The sequence below is a fragment of the Xiphophorus hellerii genome, chromosome 2, assembly GCF_003331165.1.
Source record: "Xiphophorus hellerii strain 12219 chromosome 2, Xiphophorus_hellerii-4.1, whole genome shotgun sequence".
In the NCBI taxonomy this organism is placed as follows: domain Eukaryota; kingdom Metazoa; phylum Chordata; class Actinopteri; order Cyprinodontiformes; family Poeciliidae; genus Xiphophorus; species Xiphophorus hellerii.
In genome coordinates, this window is record NC_045673.1 from 21,178,606 (window position 1) to 21,191,754 (window position 13,149).

The 13,149-nt window shown below is 40.4% G+C and overlaps 1 protein-coding gene and 1 long non-coding RNA gene across 2 annotated transcripts in view; one reads left to right on the forward strand and one right to left on the reverse strand.

The window, feature by feature from the left end:
• Positions 1 to 9,844: 9,844 nt before the first annotated feature.
• LOC116737610 (uncharacterized) lies at positions 9,845 to 11,128 on the reverse strand. Its single transcript, XR_004342867.1, has 2 exons — positions 10,981 to 11,128; positions 9,845 to 10,829 (listed from the first exon to the last, which is right to left on the reverse strand). It is a non-coding gene; the product is annotated as an uncharacterized LOC116737610 (long non-coding RNA).
• The window catches only part of LOC116737605 (cGMP-inhibited 3',5'-cyclic phosphodiesterase A), an 88,387-nt gene continuing 86,269 nt past the window's right edge, over positions 11,032 to 13,149 (forward strand). The window contains exon 1 of the mRNA XM_032590868.1: positions 11,032 to 11,952. Coding sequence (XP_032446759.1) covers positions 11,032 to 11,952 — 921 coding nt within the window. The remainder of the gene's footprint in view (positions 11,953 to 13,149) is intronic.

Sequence of the window (13,149 nt, forward strand, 5' to 3'; positions counted from 1 at the left end):
AGGCCATTCTAACACATACGCTTTTCTGAAACACTCCACCGTACCTCTGGCTGTGTGTTTAGAGTTTTACACGGCTGGCCAGAAGGAGATCACAGATAATCTTGATGATTTTCAGAGGAATTCCCATACTGTCCATATGTAGGACTGGGAGTATGCATTGCAAAGTGGTATATTACTATGGTGAAAAACGACGGGTGAAAATATCAATTTATTTAGCACATCTAAGACCAAACTAGTTGGACCAACGAGATGTACAAGGCGCAACAAGAAGAATAACATATTATGAAAATGTAAGGCAAGTTTACTTTCATAGCACATTTCAGCAAAAGTACTAAGTGCTTTACAAAATGAAAGCATAAGAGTATTAAAAGAAAGTAAAGTTGGACTCAAGACAAATTAATGATGTTTCAGTTAATAGTAAGAGAACAGTGAGAGGCATCTCTAAAAAAGTGGAGTTTTTAGTCTTGATTAAAAGAACTCAAGGTGGGGCGTGCCGTGGTGGCGTAGGGGTGACCCGTATATGGAGGCCTTCAGTCCTCGACGCGGCCGTCGCGGGTTCGACTCCCGGACCCGACGATATTTGCCGCATGTCTTCCCCCATCTCCTCCCCCATTTCCTGTAAGCCCATTGTCATATAAGGGACACTAGAGCCCACAAAAGACCCCCTGGAGGGTACAAAAAAAAAAAAAAAAAAGAACTCAAGGTCTTAACATTTTTGCAAATCTGAAAGAAAGAAACTGTTTTCAAAGGGAATAAATTACTTGAGATGTTTATTAAAATATGATAAAATATTGGGGGTGAATGGGGCTAAACACAGGGCAATCCTGGAAGAAAACCTCGTCGGTGTATCAAAAAAGTATCCTAGTAAAATCCTTACAGTCTGTGACATGACAAAATTTGAAGACATTCATGGGCAATGAACTTTTCCAAGACACTATAATTTTTTCTCCATGTTTACAGTGCTGAGGCTTAACCAAATCAAAACTTTAAGCTGGTAGTGAGGTGTAGCTGTCAGTTTACATTTGACTGCTTTTTCCAATTAAATGACGTCAAACAGCAACTGGAAAGGCTCTGGTCTGGTGTCCATCTACACAACTGTCTTCCCATTGATTTTAATCAGAAATTTTGTATACCTTCCTTCATAGTTAAAGGACAATAAAAAATGAAGGTTGTAGATGCTTTATAGAACCTTTTAAGGTTCTCCTTAAAAGTCTCTGTTTGGGTTTTAAACGGCGTTGGTGTTTCTCATTAAAAAGGTTCCTGACAAAGGAAGGAACAAGAGCCCAGAGTGAGAGTTTGTAAATGAAGCCTAAATCTGCCCGTGTCCTCTTGAGGGACCCCACATTTTATGGATTACTTCCTCCTATTCTCTGGTCCAAGAACAGCAGAACTTATGGCGGCGCCGTGATCTGTGATGGCAACCAGGATAAATGATACAAACAGCAGGGGATGCATGGCAGCTTAAAAGCCTCTGTCCCAAATAAAAGTTACAAAGGAACTGGAAGAATGAAGAGGCTGTCAGAGTGAAGAGATGAGCAGCAGCCATGTGAAATGTAAAGTCACTGGACGGAGATGGAACCAGGCTGCAGATTCCACTGTCATCTTTCTGAAGTTATTTCTGGTTCAGTGCCAGCATGCTTGTCTATCTTTTCGTTTTTCTGCCTGCTTTTTTATTTCCTCCCTTTCTCATAGGTCAGCCAACGTGAAACTGCAATTTCCCCCTTTTAAACTCAAAGAAAAAGCATGTTTTTCAGTAAACGGCCTGACGTGTGATTGAGAAAAGCTGACTTTTATGCAGGTCTGCTGAAGTTTGTAGTTACTGGCCTGAGAAAAGGAAAGTTGACCGGCGGAAAGCCAACAGCTGCTGGCTGATTCTGAGTCCTACACTAAATGTTCCCTTAGGTTTTTACCCCAAAAACAGTTTGTGTTTAGCATTTCAAAGACCAACAGAGAGTACTTTATGGTCCTCTGTGTGTACAGCACTCCCTATGCATCTACTCATAAACTACTACATCATATTTACACTCTTTTAGAAGAAAGTGGCCTGTCAACACAGTAGGTTATTACACCTTACACTCTGATCTTGCCTTTAGATACAGATTCTAAATTACAATGAGGAAATGTCCTTTTTGCAGTTAATAAATTACATTTAATCCATCACATGTCTTTGAAGGCTAAGCAGAACTCTAAATAACAGAAAAGTTTTAAGTTTAGGTTTGTGCATATTACAGCAACTAAACATTTCTGATGCATGTTTCTACTCTTATTTTGTCGACACCAAGTGTTTTAAGCTGGAAGGCCTCCTTGTCATCACCCTAATCTTTAGTTCACGTGATAGAAGTGAAGATTAGGATGATCCATCCATCCATTTTCTGTACACCCTTGTCCCTTAGAGGGGCTGGGAGGGTTGCTGGTGTCCATGTCCAGCTAATGTTCCGGGCGAGAGGCGGGGTTCACCCTGGACAGGTCACCAGTCTGGCATCCAGGCAACACAGAAACAGACAGGACAACCAACCATGCACACACACTCACACCTAGGGAGAATTTAGAGAGACTAATTAACCTAACAGTCATGTTTTTGGACTGTGGGAGGAAGCCGGAGTACCCAGAGAGAACCCACGCATGCACAGGGAGAACATGCAAACTCCATGCAGAAAGACCCTGGGCCAGGAAACGAACCCAGGTTGCTGCAAGGCAACAGCTCTACCAACTGCGCCACTGTGCAGCCCTAGATTAGGATGATGACTTGTTAAATATTCTTTAGAGAGAAAAATGAGAAAAATAATTCTAGTCATCAATAAAGTGTTATGTTTTCAGATGTTTCAAAATATCCCAATCCACAAACTCCTTTTTATTTTTTTTTCATACGGAAAACTGCTGTGAAGCAATTGACCCATGACCTCCTGTTTCCCTGACAAGTGAATAAAGTCTAAGGAAATGTTTCTGGGCCTCAGCTCCCTGCAGCATTCCACCCATTTAGCAAAACACGTAAACTGACAGTGAAAAAATGAAAGTAAGCGGTTAGCTCTCTTGGCTTTTTCTCACGTGGGCCAGATATCGGCATGAAAGCTAACTCAGGTTTGCTGGAACTCTCTCCCAAGGAGGACGGGCTGCGTTTTTCCTGGCATGTACTGAACAAACACAAACCAATTATTCTGAGCTACCTGGCTGTTCAAGGCATGAACCCATTTTCCTTTAGCATGATCCTCAAAAACTTTAGAGGAAAATATGCACTTCAAAAACAGGAGCGGTCCAATAAATATCCTGCTAGTTTTTGCATTTTGTGACAACTTTCAGTTTTAAAGATATGTGCCACATCTCATCCCAGCAGATATATATGTCACTTAAAACTTGCATAACTCATTCATATTAATCTGAGGCATTGTTTGTCATTTTCATCTGTGCCTGTTCTAGAAACACTATTTGTAGTTATTTAGTGAAGAATCGTACAAACGTGCAGAATTCCCCAACATGTCGTATAATCACTCCTTAAAGCTGCAGTGTGTAGCTTTTATTCCCCCTCTGCTCTCTGCTACTTCAGCAGATCTTTTTGTGAATGCTCAGGCTAATTTTGGTTTTCAAGATGAGACAGTGAAACATTTTTTATTGTTCTGTTCCAAATATTCTATTGGGAGAAGCAAACCGGTGGTTACAAAGAAAAAAATTACTGTTGAATACAAACATTCCACTTCTGGATCCTATTGATTTTTATTAAAATACCTCAAAAAGACAATTGATAGAAAAGACATAGTTTAATCTGTGTAGTATCTACATAGCATCCCGATCTACACTTCATTCCAGTAGATGGCGATAATGCACATCTAAACGTTACCAGAAAGAAAAGGAAGAAGAAGGCAGAGCCATCGATGACTGCGAATAAGCGGGTTTCGTGGAAAGGTAAGTACGGTAGTTTATCTGCTATTAGCACATTTAGCAGATAGTACATGACATTGACTGATAACATTAAGACCTCCTCCTTGCTCTCAATGGTTGTTTTGGAGGTGGAGAATATCGATGTTTTCATAGATAATCTTTATCAACACATACTATCACTACACGGTGATTTAACAAATAACAAAACATATTCTTTACAAAATATGCTGCAGCTTTAATAGTATTCATGTTTTATACAAAAACACGACAGTGGAAGTGGACTAGTTGCATTCTGACCAATCGCACAACCCACCGGAAATGTAGCGATGTAGCTTAGCTTCATGCGTTAGCTGCCTCCGGAAGTGCGCAATCTTCATTTTGCGAACGTTGAACGCGGTGAATCTAACGTAAAACTCTGTCTTTCCGGGCATTTGGCAAAAACCAAAATGTGTCCAAATGTTTACCATCAACGAAGACTGGAGCGGTTGAATCTCTCTATCTTTCATTTTTGTAGTTTCCTCTGTTTTCGTGCTTTCCTGGCCTACGTGCATTCATCCAGTATTGGCTGCGTGGTGACGTCAGGACATAATGCAGACGTACAAATTTAAGGCAAGTAAACGTTGGATTTATTTATATACGTTTCCTAAATAAATTTTTGGGACATTTTATATAGATTCTGAATTGTAGCAAACGAGAATTGCTACTCTTTTGTGTATCGTTTTATTATTATTATTATTATTATTATTATTATTGTTATTATTATTATTATTATTATTTGTTTCCATAGGTAGGTAGGACCAAGTGAAAAGCAAGTAGATATTTTGAGTGATGTGGGTTTAGAATGTGGGAAATTACCGATTGAAAAGCAAATGTTTTAAACATATTTTTGTCAGTTAAAAAAGCTGTCTAATTGTTATAATTTGTATACAAATTTACTATATTTGGATATATTTTATTCAGTGTCTTGTTTGAACACATTGCATTACTGTCCCGTATTTCCGGAGAGCCATTGCTGTTATTTACCAACAAGCAAAACGGAAAGGAAAATACTAAACCAAGCTTCATATTGTTTACAGTACACTGTAGCTATCTATAAGCAATGCTGCTACTAAAATTCTGAGTTTCTAGTTTTACACAAATCCATTAGGAATGTATGAAAACATAGTTGGAGAAAAAAAAAAAAGAATTTTACAGGTTTGCATTGCAAGTTTACATCTTTCATCTTGTAACAGACCAGTTCACTTTAATTTAACAACCAGCACGTCTTCAGAAAAAAAAAGGATGTTTGTTGATTCCTCCGATACCCTGCCTAGAAGGCTCATGCTCTGCAGCCTCAAATTCAACTGTCTACACATGTGCTTGTTTGTGTACATGACGGTAGTGGCATTTCTGTGTCTGTGTGTGTGCAGGGATGAGTGTCTGTCCACAGCGCCTCAGTGGAAACTTGGCCACGAGCCAAATGCTGCCCATCTGTGATGGATCTCCTTCTCTGCACTCATGTGCCAAACACAATGCAAACTTGTTTCAGTCACTCACTCTTTTTTTTTTTTCCTTCTGTTGCACGTGAGTTCAACTCTGAGTTGCACTGCATCTATTGTACAGTACAAATATACCATTGAATGACTATATGCACTCTTTGCATCTCATTTTAGTTTTTGTAAGGGTCCTGCTATTGAAGATGGTCAAAAGTTGTTTACAGGTCCTGCTGACTGAAGTCTCAAACTAAGAGGGAATGTTTTCTTGTTTCTTATTCATACCCAATGAATGGCACAAATGCCAATGCATTTCATTGACATTTTATGCATCAGATAAACATGCATGTAGTGCATAAATATATACAATATCATAAAACTAAACCCAGACTTGAGCACTTCATTGTCTAAATATAAAAAGAGTAAGACATAATTATAATTACATGGCCATCAATTGCCGTAAACATACAGATAGTGATGCAACAAGATGGCTTAGATCAGTGATTCTGGTCTGATACGGCACACCTCTTATTGACAAGCTGTTAACTAATTGTGCAAATTGATTACTTTCCCAAATTTCTTGAATAGAAGTTTGAGTTCCAGCTTTAAACTGAGAGCAGAACAGAAGATGAGAAAATACACTAAAAAATATGTTTAATGATAAATCAAAACCACCAGGAAGCGATCGAAAGAGGGACGTATTCCCTTTTACGCTGAATGATCTGCATTTTAATTCAAATCAAAACCGTTCAGCAATGTCAGCCTTTTCATATCATACTGAACAATACTTTTACATTTATTTTGTCTGTTTATTTTTTCTTTCTTGACATTTTTTGCCTTGGCAAAGTGTGTACCGCACTGAAAAAAAAGATAGTTTTTGGGGTTTCTGACTCATCGCTTGAGAATAGTCTAGATCAGGGGTGTCAAACTCCAGTCCTCCAGGGCCGCTGTCCTGCGACTTTTAGATGTGCCTCTGCTGCACCACACCTGAATAGAATAATTAGGTCATTAAGGCTCTGGAGAACTGATCTACACAAGAAGGAGGTGATTAAGCCATTTCATTCCAGTGTTTTGTACCTGTGGCACATCTAAACACTGCAGGACAGCGGCCCTTGAGGACTGGAGTTTGACACCTGTGGTCTAGATCAAGAGAATGGCCCAGTCAAAGTCCAAACTTAAATCCTATTAAAAATCTTTGGCAAAATTTGAAAGTTGACATTCACAAACATCCTCCACCCGACCTAACCTGGAGATATTCTTAAAATAGGAATGTGTAAAAATGTTTCAGTTTCTACATTTGCACAGCTTGCAGAGACATACTGCAATATTGACTCATATTGACTCTTAGGGCTAAATACAAATGCAACCAATAATTGTCAGTTTCTCATTTGTAAACATTTTTGAAAATGCTGCATCTTGTAGTCATATCTTAGCACAATATGGAAAAGTTGAGGGGACAGAAATACTTTTGCCACTTAAAGCCATAAATACAGTGAGGAAACGATGGAGGAGGCTAAACGGTGAACAACTCTTTGAAACGTGCCTTTGAGCTGAGGACAGACGTCTGATCTGTCAGCAGCCGCTGCAGAAGCCAGCGCAGGTCTGAACGGGGTCACATCTGACAATTGCCCTTCATGCAACATCAAAACCAGATGTCTGATGACCTGCCCCTCATAAAAGATTCCTGTTTCACAATAGACCACGACATTGCCTAATAGGGTAAAACGGTAACATGTGCATTCCCTACTCGTTAAAATTCCTTCGGGTAATTCTGAATAGCCTCTGGACCTGTTTTGTAGAGTGGCAGAAAATTTCACAATGAGCCTGTCTTGAGACGCCGGGCGCACAGTGACGACTGTCGTCATGTCGCTTCATCTGCCACAAACGCAGAGTGGAGGAATCATAAAGCATGTTTATAATCACTTACAGCTGTGACAGGCTAGATTCAGGCGGTTCTGCTTACTAAATTGTATAATTTTCATCTTATAACATATTGAAATTCATTATATGCATCACATCTAAACAGAACAACATTTAGACCCTTACACAATGGATTTGATTCAACTTTACAAAGAAAAACAAAAAAGGGAACAAATTTGTAGCAGCTCCAACGTTCTTTATTTTTTTTTGCTGACTCCAACTCATTCTTTCTGTTGTCACGCTCTCATCTTACGTTTCTGAAGAGGAAATGTTTCTTTTCCTGTCACCTAGAAAATAAAACATTTAGATAAAGTGACATTGTTTCACCTCACCCGGAGGGGAACGAAAAGTTACCTCCAGGCTCTGATAAGGTAAGAGACAAATGTTTGTGACAAAACAGAGGTTGGGCACAGAGCCAACAGACATCTTTTTTTTTTTTTGATGCACTGCACCATGGGAGAACTGTTGGGTGAGCGGTAAACATGCGTTGAGGGGTGATGGACGGGATCCTTCCTCCTCTTGTTCCTATCGCTCCCTGTTAGCACTTCTTCTCCTCCCCCTGCTTCTCACTAATCACAGCTGACGGAGGATATGCAGTGCCTCGTATATGCCACAGAGTCACGCTGACCTGTGTCAGCTTGCTAAAATAGACAGAGATAGAGGATTCAGGGAGAGGAGGAAGATGGGTGCATAGAAATGTAGCAGCTCTCTGACCTCTGAAAGAGACTTTTTTTGTTTTTTCAAAATGCTATAGATTTGGATGAAATTTGGACAGCCCTGCTAAAGATGTGTAAAATTAAAAAGGTCTGTGTATATCATAACTTCTCATTGGAAAGTTCAGTATGTGCATTTGGTCAGTTAGGAATGTTTGTTTTGATCAAAATCAGACCAAAATTATTGATAAATTTTAACTGGAACATTTTAAAAATGTATGCTTTTTAAGTTGAGCAATGTCTTAAGCCATGACCGCAGGGAAGTGGAGGTTGGGGGGGAGGAGGAATCTCTACCTCCCACTGTTAGATAACGGCAGCTAAATGCAGAATTTGGAGCAGCCAAGTCCCCACCACAGCCATTAGATGCTATGCCAACCAGAGTTTGGCGGGACAGGACAGAGGAACTGGTGGACTCAAACCATATTAAGTGTCATGCCAAAAGTGTTTATACTCAAGTTACAAACAAACTTTTATATTATTTTTATTTTACATAAAGGAATACCAACAAGGAAGTGCACAGTTGTGAAGGGTAACAAACATGAATCCAAGTTGATATAAATTAAAATTAGAAAAGTGTGCCATGCATTTGCATTTACTCGCCATTAGTGAATACTTCTATGGAACAGCCTTTTTTCTGTAGCTTCAGCTGAAAGTCCCTTGGGGTATGTCTCTGCCAGCCATCTAGACACTAAAACTTCTGCTCATTCTTCTTGGCAATAAAGCTCAAACTCAGTCAGATTGGATGGAGAGTCAGTAAATGAAAGTTTTTAAGGCTTGTCAAAGTATCTTCTATTAGCAAAGATTTCCTTCATGTCACTACTAAACATTTCTGAAGCATATACCTAACAGCAGTCCTATAAACGGATACTCCCTCCTGAGGCGTGGATCTGTGCAGCTCCTCCTGAGTTGCTTTGTGTCTCTTGGCTGCTTGCTTGACTAATTCTCTTCTTGCCAGCCTGGTCTTGTCAGGTTCTCAGTTGTGCCATATAGTGGCCTACTTATGGTTTTAGTAACTCCAAATTATTTGCGGAAAAATCGCTTTTTTTCGCATTTCTTTTTGTTTTGGGGAGTCCTAAAATAGTTGGAAGAAAAAAAATCATATCACATATCCAGGCACAATGCTACTGGACACACTGTTAGCTATTAGTTGGCTATACACCCAAGAGCGGAAATAAGGAAGAATGTAGATACTAGGATCTTTGGTTGAGCCACAACACTTACCACTTTGTGCATTATTGCATAATAGGATATATTTTTGGCATTTAAACAATTAAAATGGCTAAGTCTATGTGTTTTTGGAGTGGTTGTCCAGTATTCCCAAATGTCAGCTATTCGTGGGTGGTTGTGGTCCCTGACCCCCAATACTAGCGGTCCACTGCTAGATAATTTAATCATCTTACCATCTCCTTACCCTCTCCAAATGTTTATGGTGCATTAAAGGACAAGTGCAACTAAACATGAATTAGAAGTTGATAACCTGAATGCATGGTATGCTTACAAAGTTAGCTAGCACTTATTGTCATCCCTGCAGTTCTTCGGGTTATGCACATCATATGAAGAAATATTGCGACAACAACAAATTTGTTATGCTCTATTTAACTCTAATGGCTCTATATTTTTAAATGATGGCCTAAGCATTACTCTGTAGCTCTTACAAGAATGGGATATTGTTTCATGACCAAACCTGCTTTAAACTTCTTCACGACTGTATCCCCGCCGAGCCTTACGTGATCGTTGGCCTCCATGATGATGTTTGTTCACTGATGTTCTCTAACAAGATCAGTTGTATTTATTGCACACCAGTGGACTCCGTTTACTAACGAGGAAACGTTGGAAGGCAATAGATTGTACTACACACCTTTCAGATCTGTTTTTTTTCTTTATTTTCTATATTTGAAAACCATCACTTTTCCTTTTGATTCACATTATGCGCTACTTTGTTTTACTATATCTCATAAAATTTCCATAAAATACACTTAATTTTGCGGATTAATGTTACGAAATGCTCAAAACTTAAACGGATCTGAGTCTTTTTTTTGCAAGGCACTGGTTGTAGATGGAAAATTTACCTTGGCAACCTTGCAACAATATTACACTAAGGCCACAAATCAAAATGCGCCCACCAAGATGTCACATGGCCTGAAATGTGGCTGCTCCAGTACATTATAATTTTCAAGAAGACTTTGCAATAAAAAAAAAGTCATATATGTTTTACACAGATTTCTTTGTATAAATATTAGCACATATTATAATCTCATAGCCCACAAAAAGAAAACATAAAGTATCCTAAAACGATGATGAAGAAGAAAAAAAAAAACCAACTAAACCTCAGTCATTTGCAGAAATACTCCTGCTGGGCTGGCACAGGGGGATTTGGTGGGTTTCACCGCTGCTCCCTGTGTAAAAAGTTGGAACTCGGGGGTGTGAATAAGCTGACACTCGCGGCTGGTTGGAGAGCTGGTGACAAAACGCTCCGGATTTGTTCGAGAAAACGCCGAGCGGACATTCGCTCTTCGCAGCTTAAATCCGCCAAAGGAGTTTATCCTCGGAAGTGCACCGGAGGGACTGTTTCGTTTCATTTCAGTAGGAGGACAAACAGATCATTTATGGTCCGGATGGTCGCCGAACGGGGTTGATGTTTTTTTTGTTTTTTTCCCCCTTTTCCGAGGTTCTGCTGCTGTTTCCTGGATTCTGAAAGCAGAGAGAATGACAGAAAATGTGAAAGAAAGCGCGCCACAGAGGGCCGAGCGGGACGTGCGTGCAGAGAGGAGCAATGCCCTAAATCTGTAGCACAGCTTCTGAGCTCTTCTGTCACCCAGGCTCCTTTTCAATGCAGCTCTGCGTCCCGCACCTGGAAAACAAAGAGAAGACAAAACAGATCCATGCGTAAAAGGAGAGGCGTGTGTGCGTTTTCGTCCTATGCGTTTCCCAACATTTTGCACCGAACATTATGAATGTTTTTTCCACACTTAACTCAAGCCCTGGCCTCCCCCTGACCACACCTGTATAGATGCTTTATAGACTTCCTCATACTTCATATCGGGCCATGAGTGATGGCGATGTCTGCAGAGGCTTGCAGTACCACCGGTACGCACAGCAACACTCGTAAGAAAGGCTTCGGCGCACCGGATCGCAATGGGTATGTGAAAACACGCGTCACCCCGCGGTGCAGAGACCCGGACTGTGAAGCGTGGCTCAGGCTGATGTTTAACAAACTCTGGAGTTCCCAGAGGTTCCGGAGTGCTGCGTGCGTTGGCTCGCTCTCCGTCTTCCTCGCCGCTCTGGTCAAATGCGCAGGCTGGACAGCTGAGGCCAGCAGCAGCAGCGCTGACAACACACTCTCGCCCTCACCGTCCCCCCTCCACTTTGTTTCAGACTGCGCAGCCGAGCTGTTGCAAACTTGCTGGAGTGCGCTGTCGTTGCTGTTTGCGCTCGTATGTGCCTTCTTATGGGTCGGCGTGTACTTGATCCACTGCGGGGTGCTGATCGAGACCCTCCTCTCCCTCCTGACCTTGTGTCACCTGGGCGAAGTGGCGGCGTGGGCTCTACTGGACGGGACAGATGAGCAGCTGTTCTTGTCCGCCACAGCGGCCGGGGTTGTGCTCCTTTGCGCGGTCGCGGGAGTACTCATGGTAGTTCGGCTGAACCAGGGCACATCGGTGATCGTTCTCATCAGCGTGGCCAGGACTATCTCGCTGCTCTCGCTGCACAAAGTGCGAGCCGCCTGGAGACCGTACGTGGCGTACCTGGTCGGAGTGCTGGGCATCCTGCTGGCGAGGTATGCTGACAGGCTCCTGCCTAAACAAGGGACACACAAGGAGGGCTGCAACCCCGTGACTGGAGCCAGGGAAGAGATTCCTGTATTTAAAAGGCGCAGGAGGTCCAGTTCAGTTATAGCCTCAGACATGGCACACAGTCAGTCCAACAGTAAGACACACCGACGGACCTCTCTGCCATGCATCCAGAGGGACCAGGTAGGACGCTTCTGTCCCATTCAGCTTTTCTCTTTCTGCTTTGGTTTGTGTTTTTTTTTTCCTTTAAAGTTTTAACTTTTAATCACGTTTTTTATTCTATTTTAAGGGTATTTTGTGAATTTTGAGCAGTAAATAAAAAAAACCCTCCCCTAAGCTTTAATACAATTATAACTATGAATCTGATAATTTTTTTAGCATTGTAATGTATCCCGAGGTGCTTTGGAGAGATTGAATGCTTGTATATTTTATTAGGTAAAGAAATATTAGAAAAACAGCACTTTATTATGCTGAATTTACAATGTTGATTACAACATTCCCATATTTTCACCTCTCCTCTTTTTCTTTTCCATCACCAGTATGTTTGTTTTCCATCAAGCACTCTTCCTGAGCTTACCACCAACTATTGCGTACTAGCAGTCCTTTGTGACTGGAACTTTGCATGGCCTGATATTTCAATTATAATTGTGATTCAATATCTTGTGCAGCTCTAACAAGAAACTCTTTTAAGTCACTTTCTGATATTTCCAATCAAAAGAAGAAGTAGAAGCACTTCAACGCTAGTCTATTTTGCACACTTTTCCTTACAAATGCCCAGATTTTGAGAAACAGTTTTTCATATCTGCTTTTAATAACATTTTCTAAAGCAGCCTATTTGAAATTATTATAAAGAAGTAGAGTTACTCTGATCAGACCTATTTTTTGACTATTACTGATTTCCGGTTTTCCTCGAGGTTTGACTTTCTGATAAGAACTTTGAAACATGGAAGAACAAGAGCTGCAGACACTTTGATAAGAAGATTTGTGCATCTTTTGCATCAAAACATGATTGTCTAACCTTTATGTTCATTTTTTAAACTAAAAAAAAAAATCCCATTAAAGTACCCTATTGTTTGATGTGCATAGTTTTAATTTATATGAAAACAGTTTATTTTGTTCAATAGTTGATCTACCGATCAACATTCAGAGCCAATCAATGAATGTCCGATTTGAATCTCTGATTGGTGTATCTCTATAGAAAAAAAAGTTGTCAAGCTTTACTGAAACTAAATAAAATATATTTTTTTCTATCTAAATTGACTCACCCAGTTAATCATTTTATTGTAAATGAATAGTTTTCTCAACCAACTGTGCCTCTGATAAACAAAGCTGAGTATACAGTGTCATAATATCCTTACATCCACAGCTTTTTATCTTACT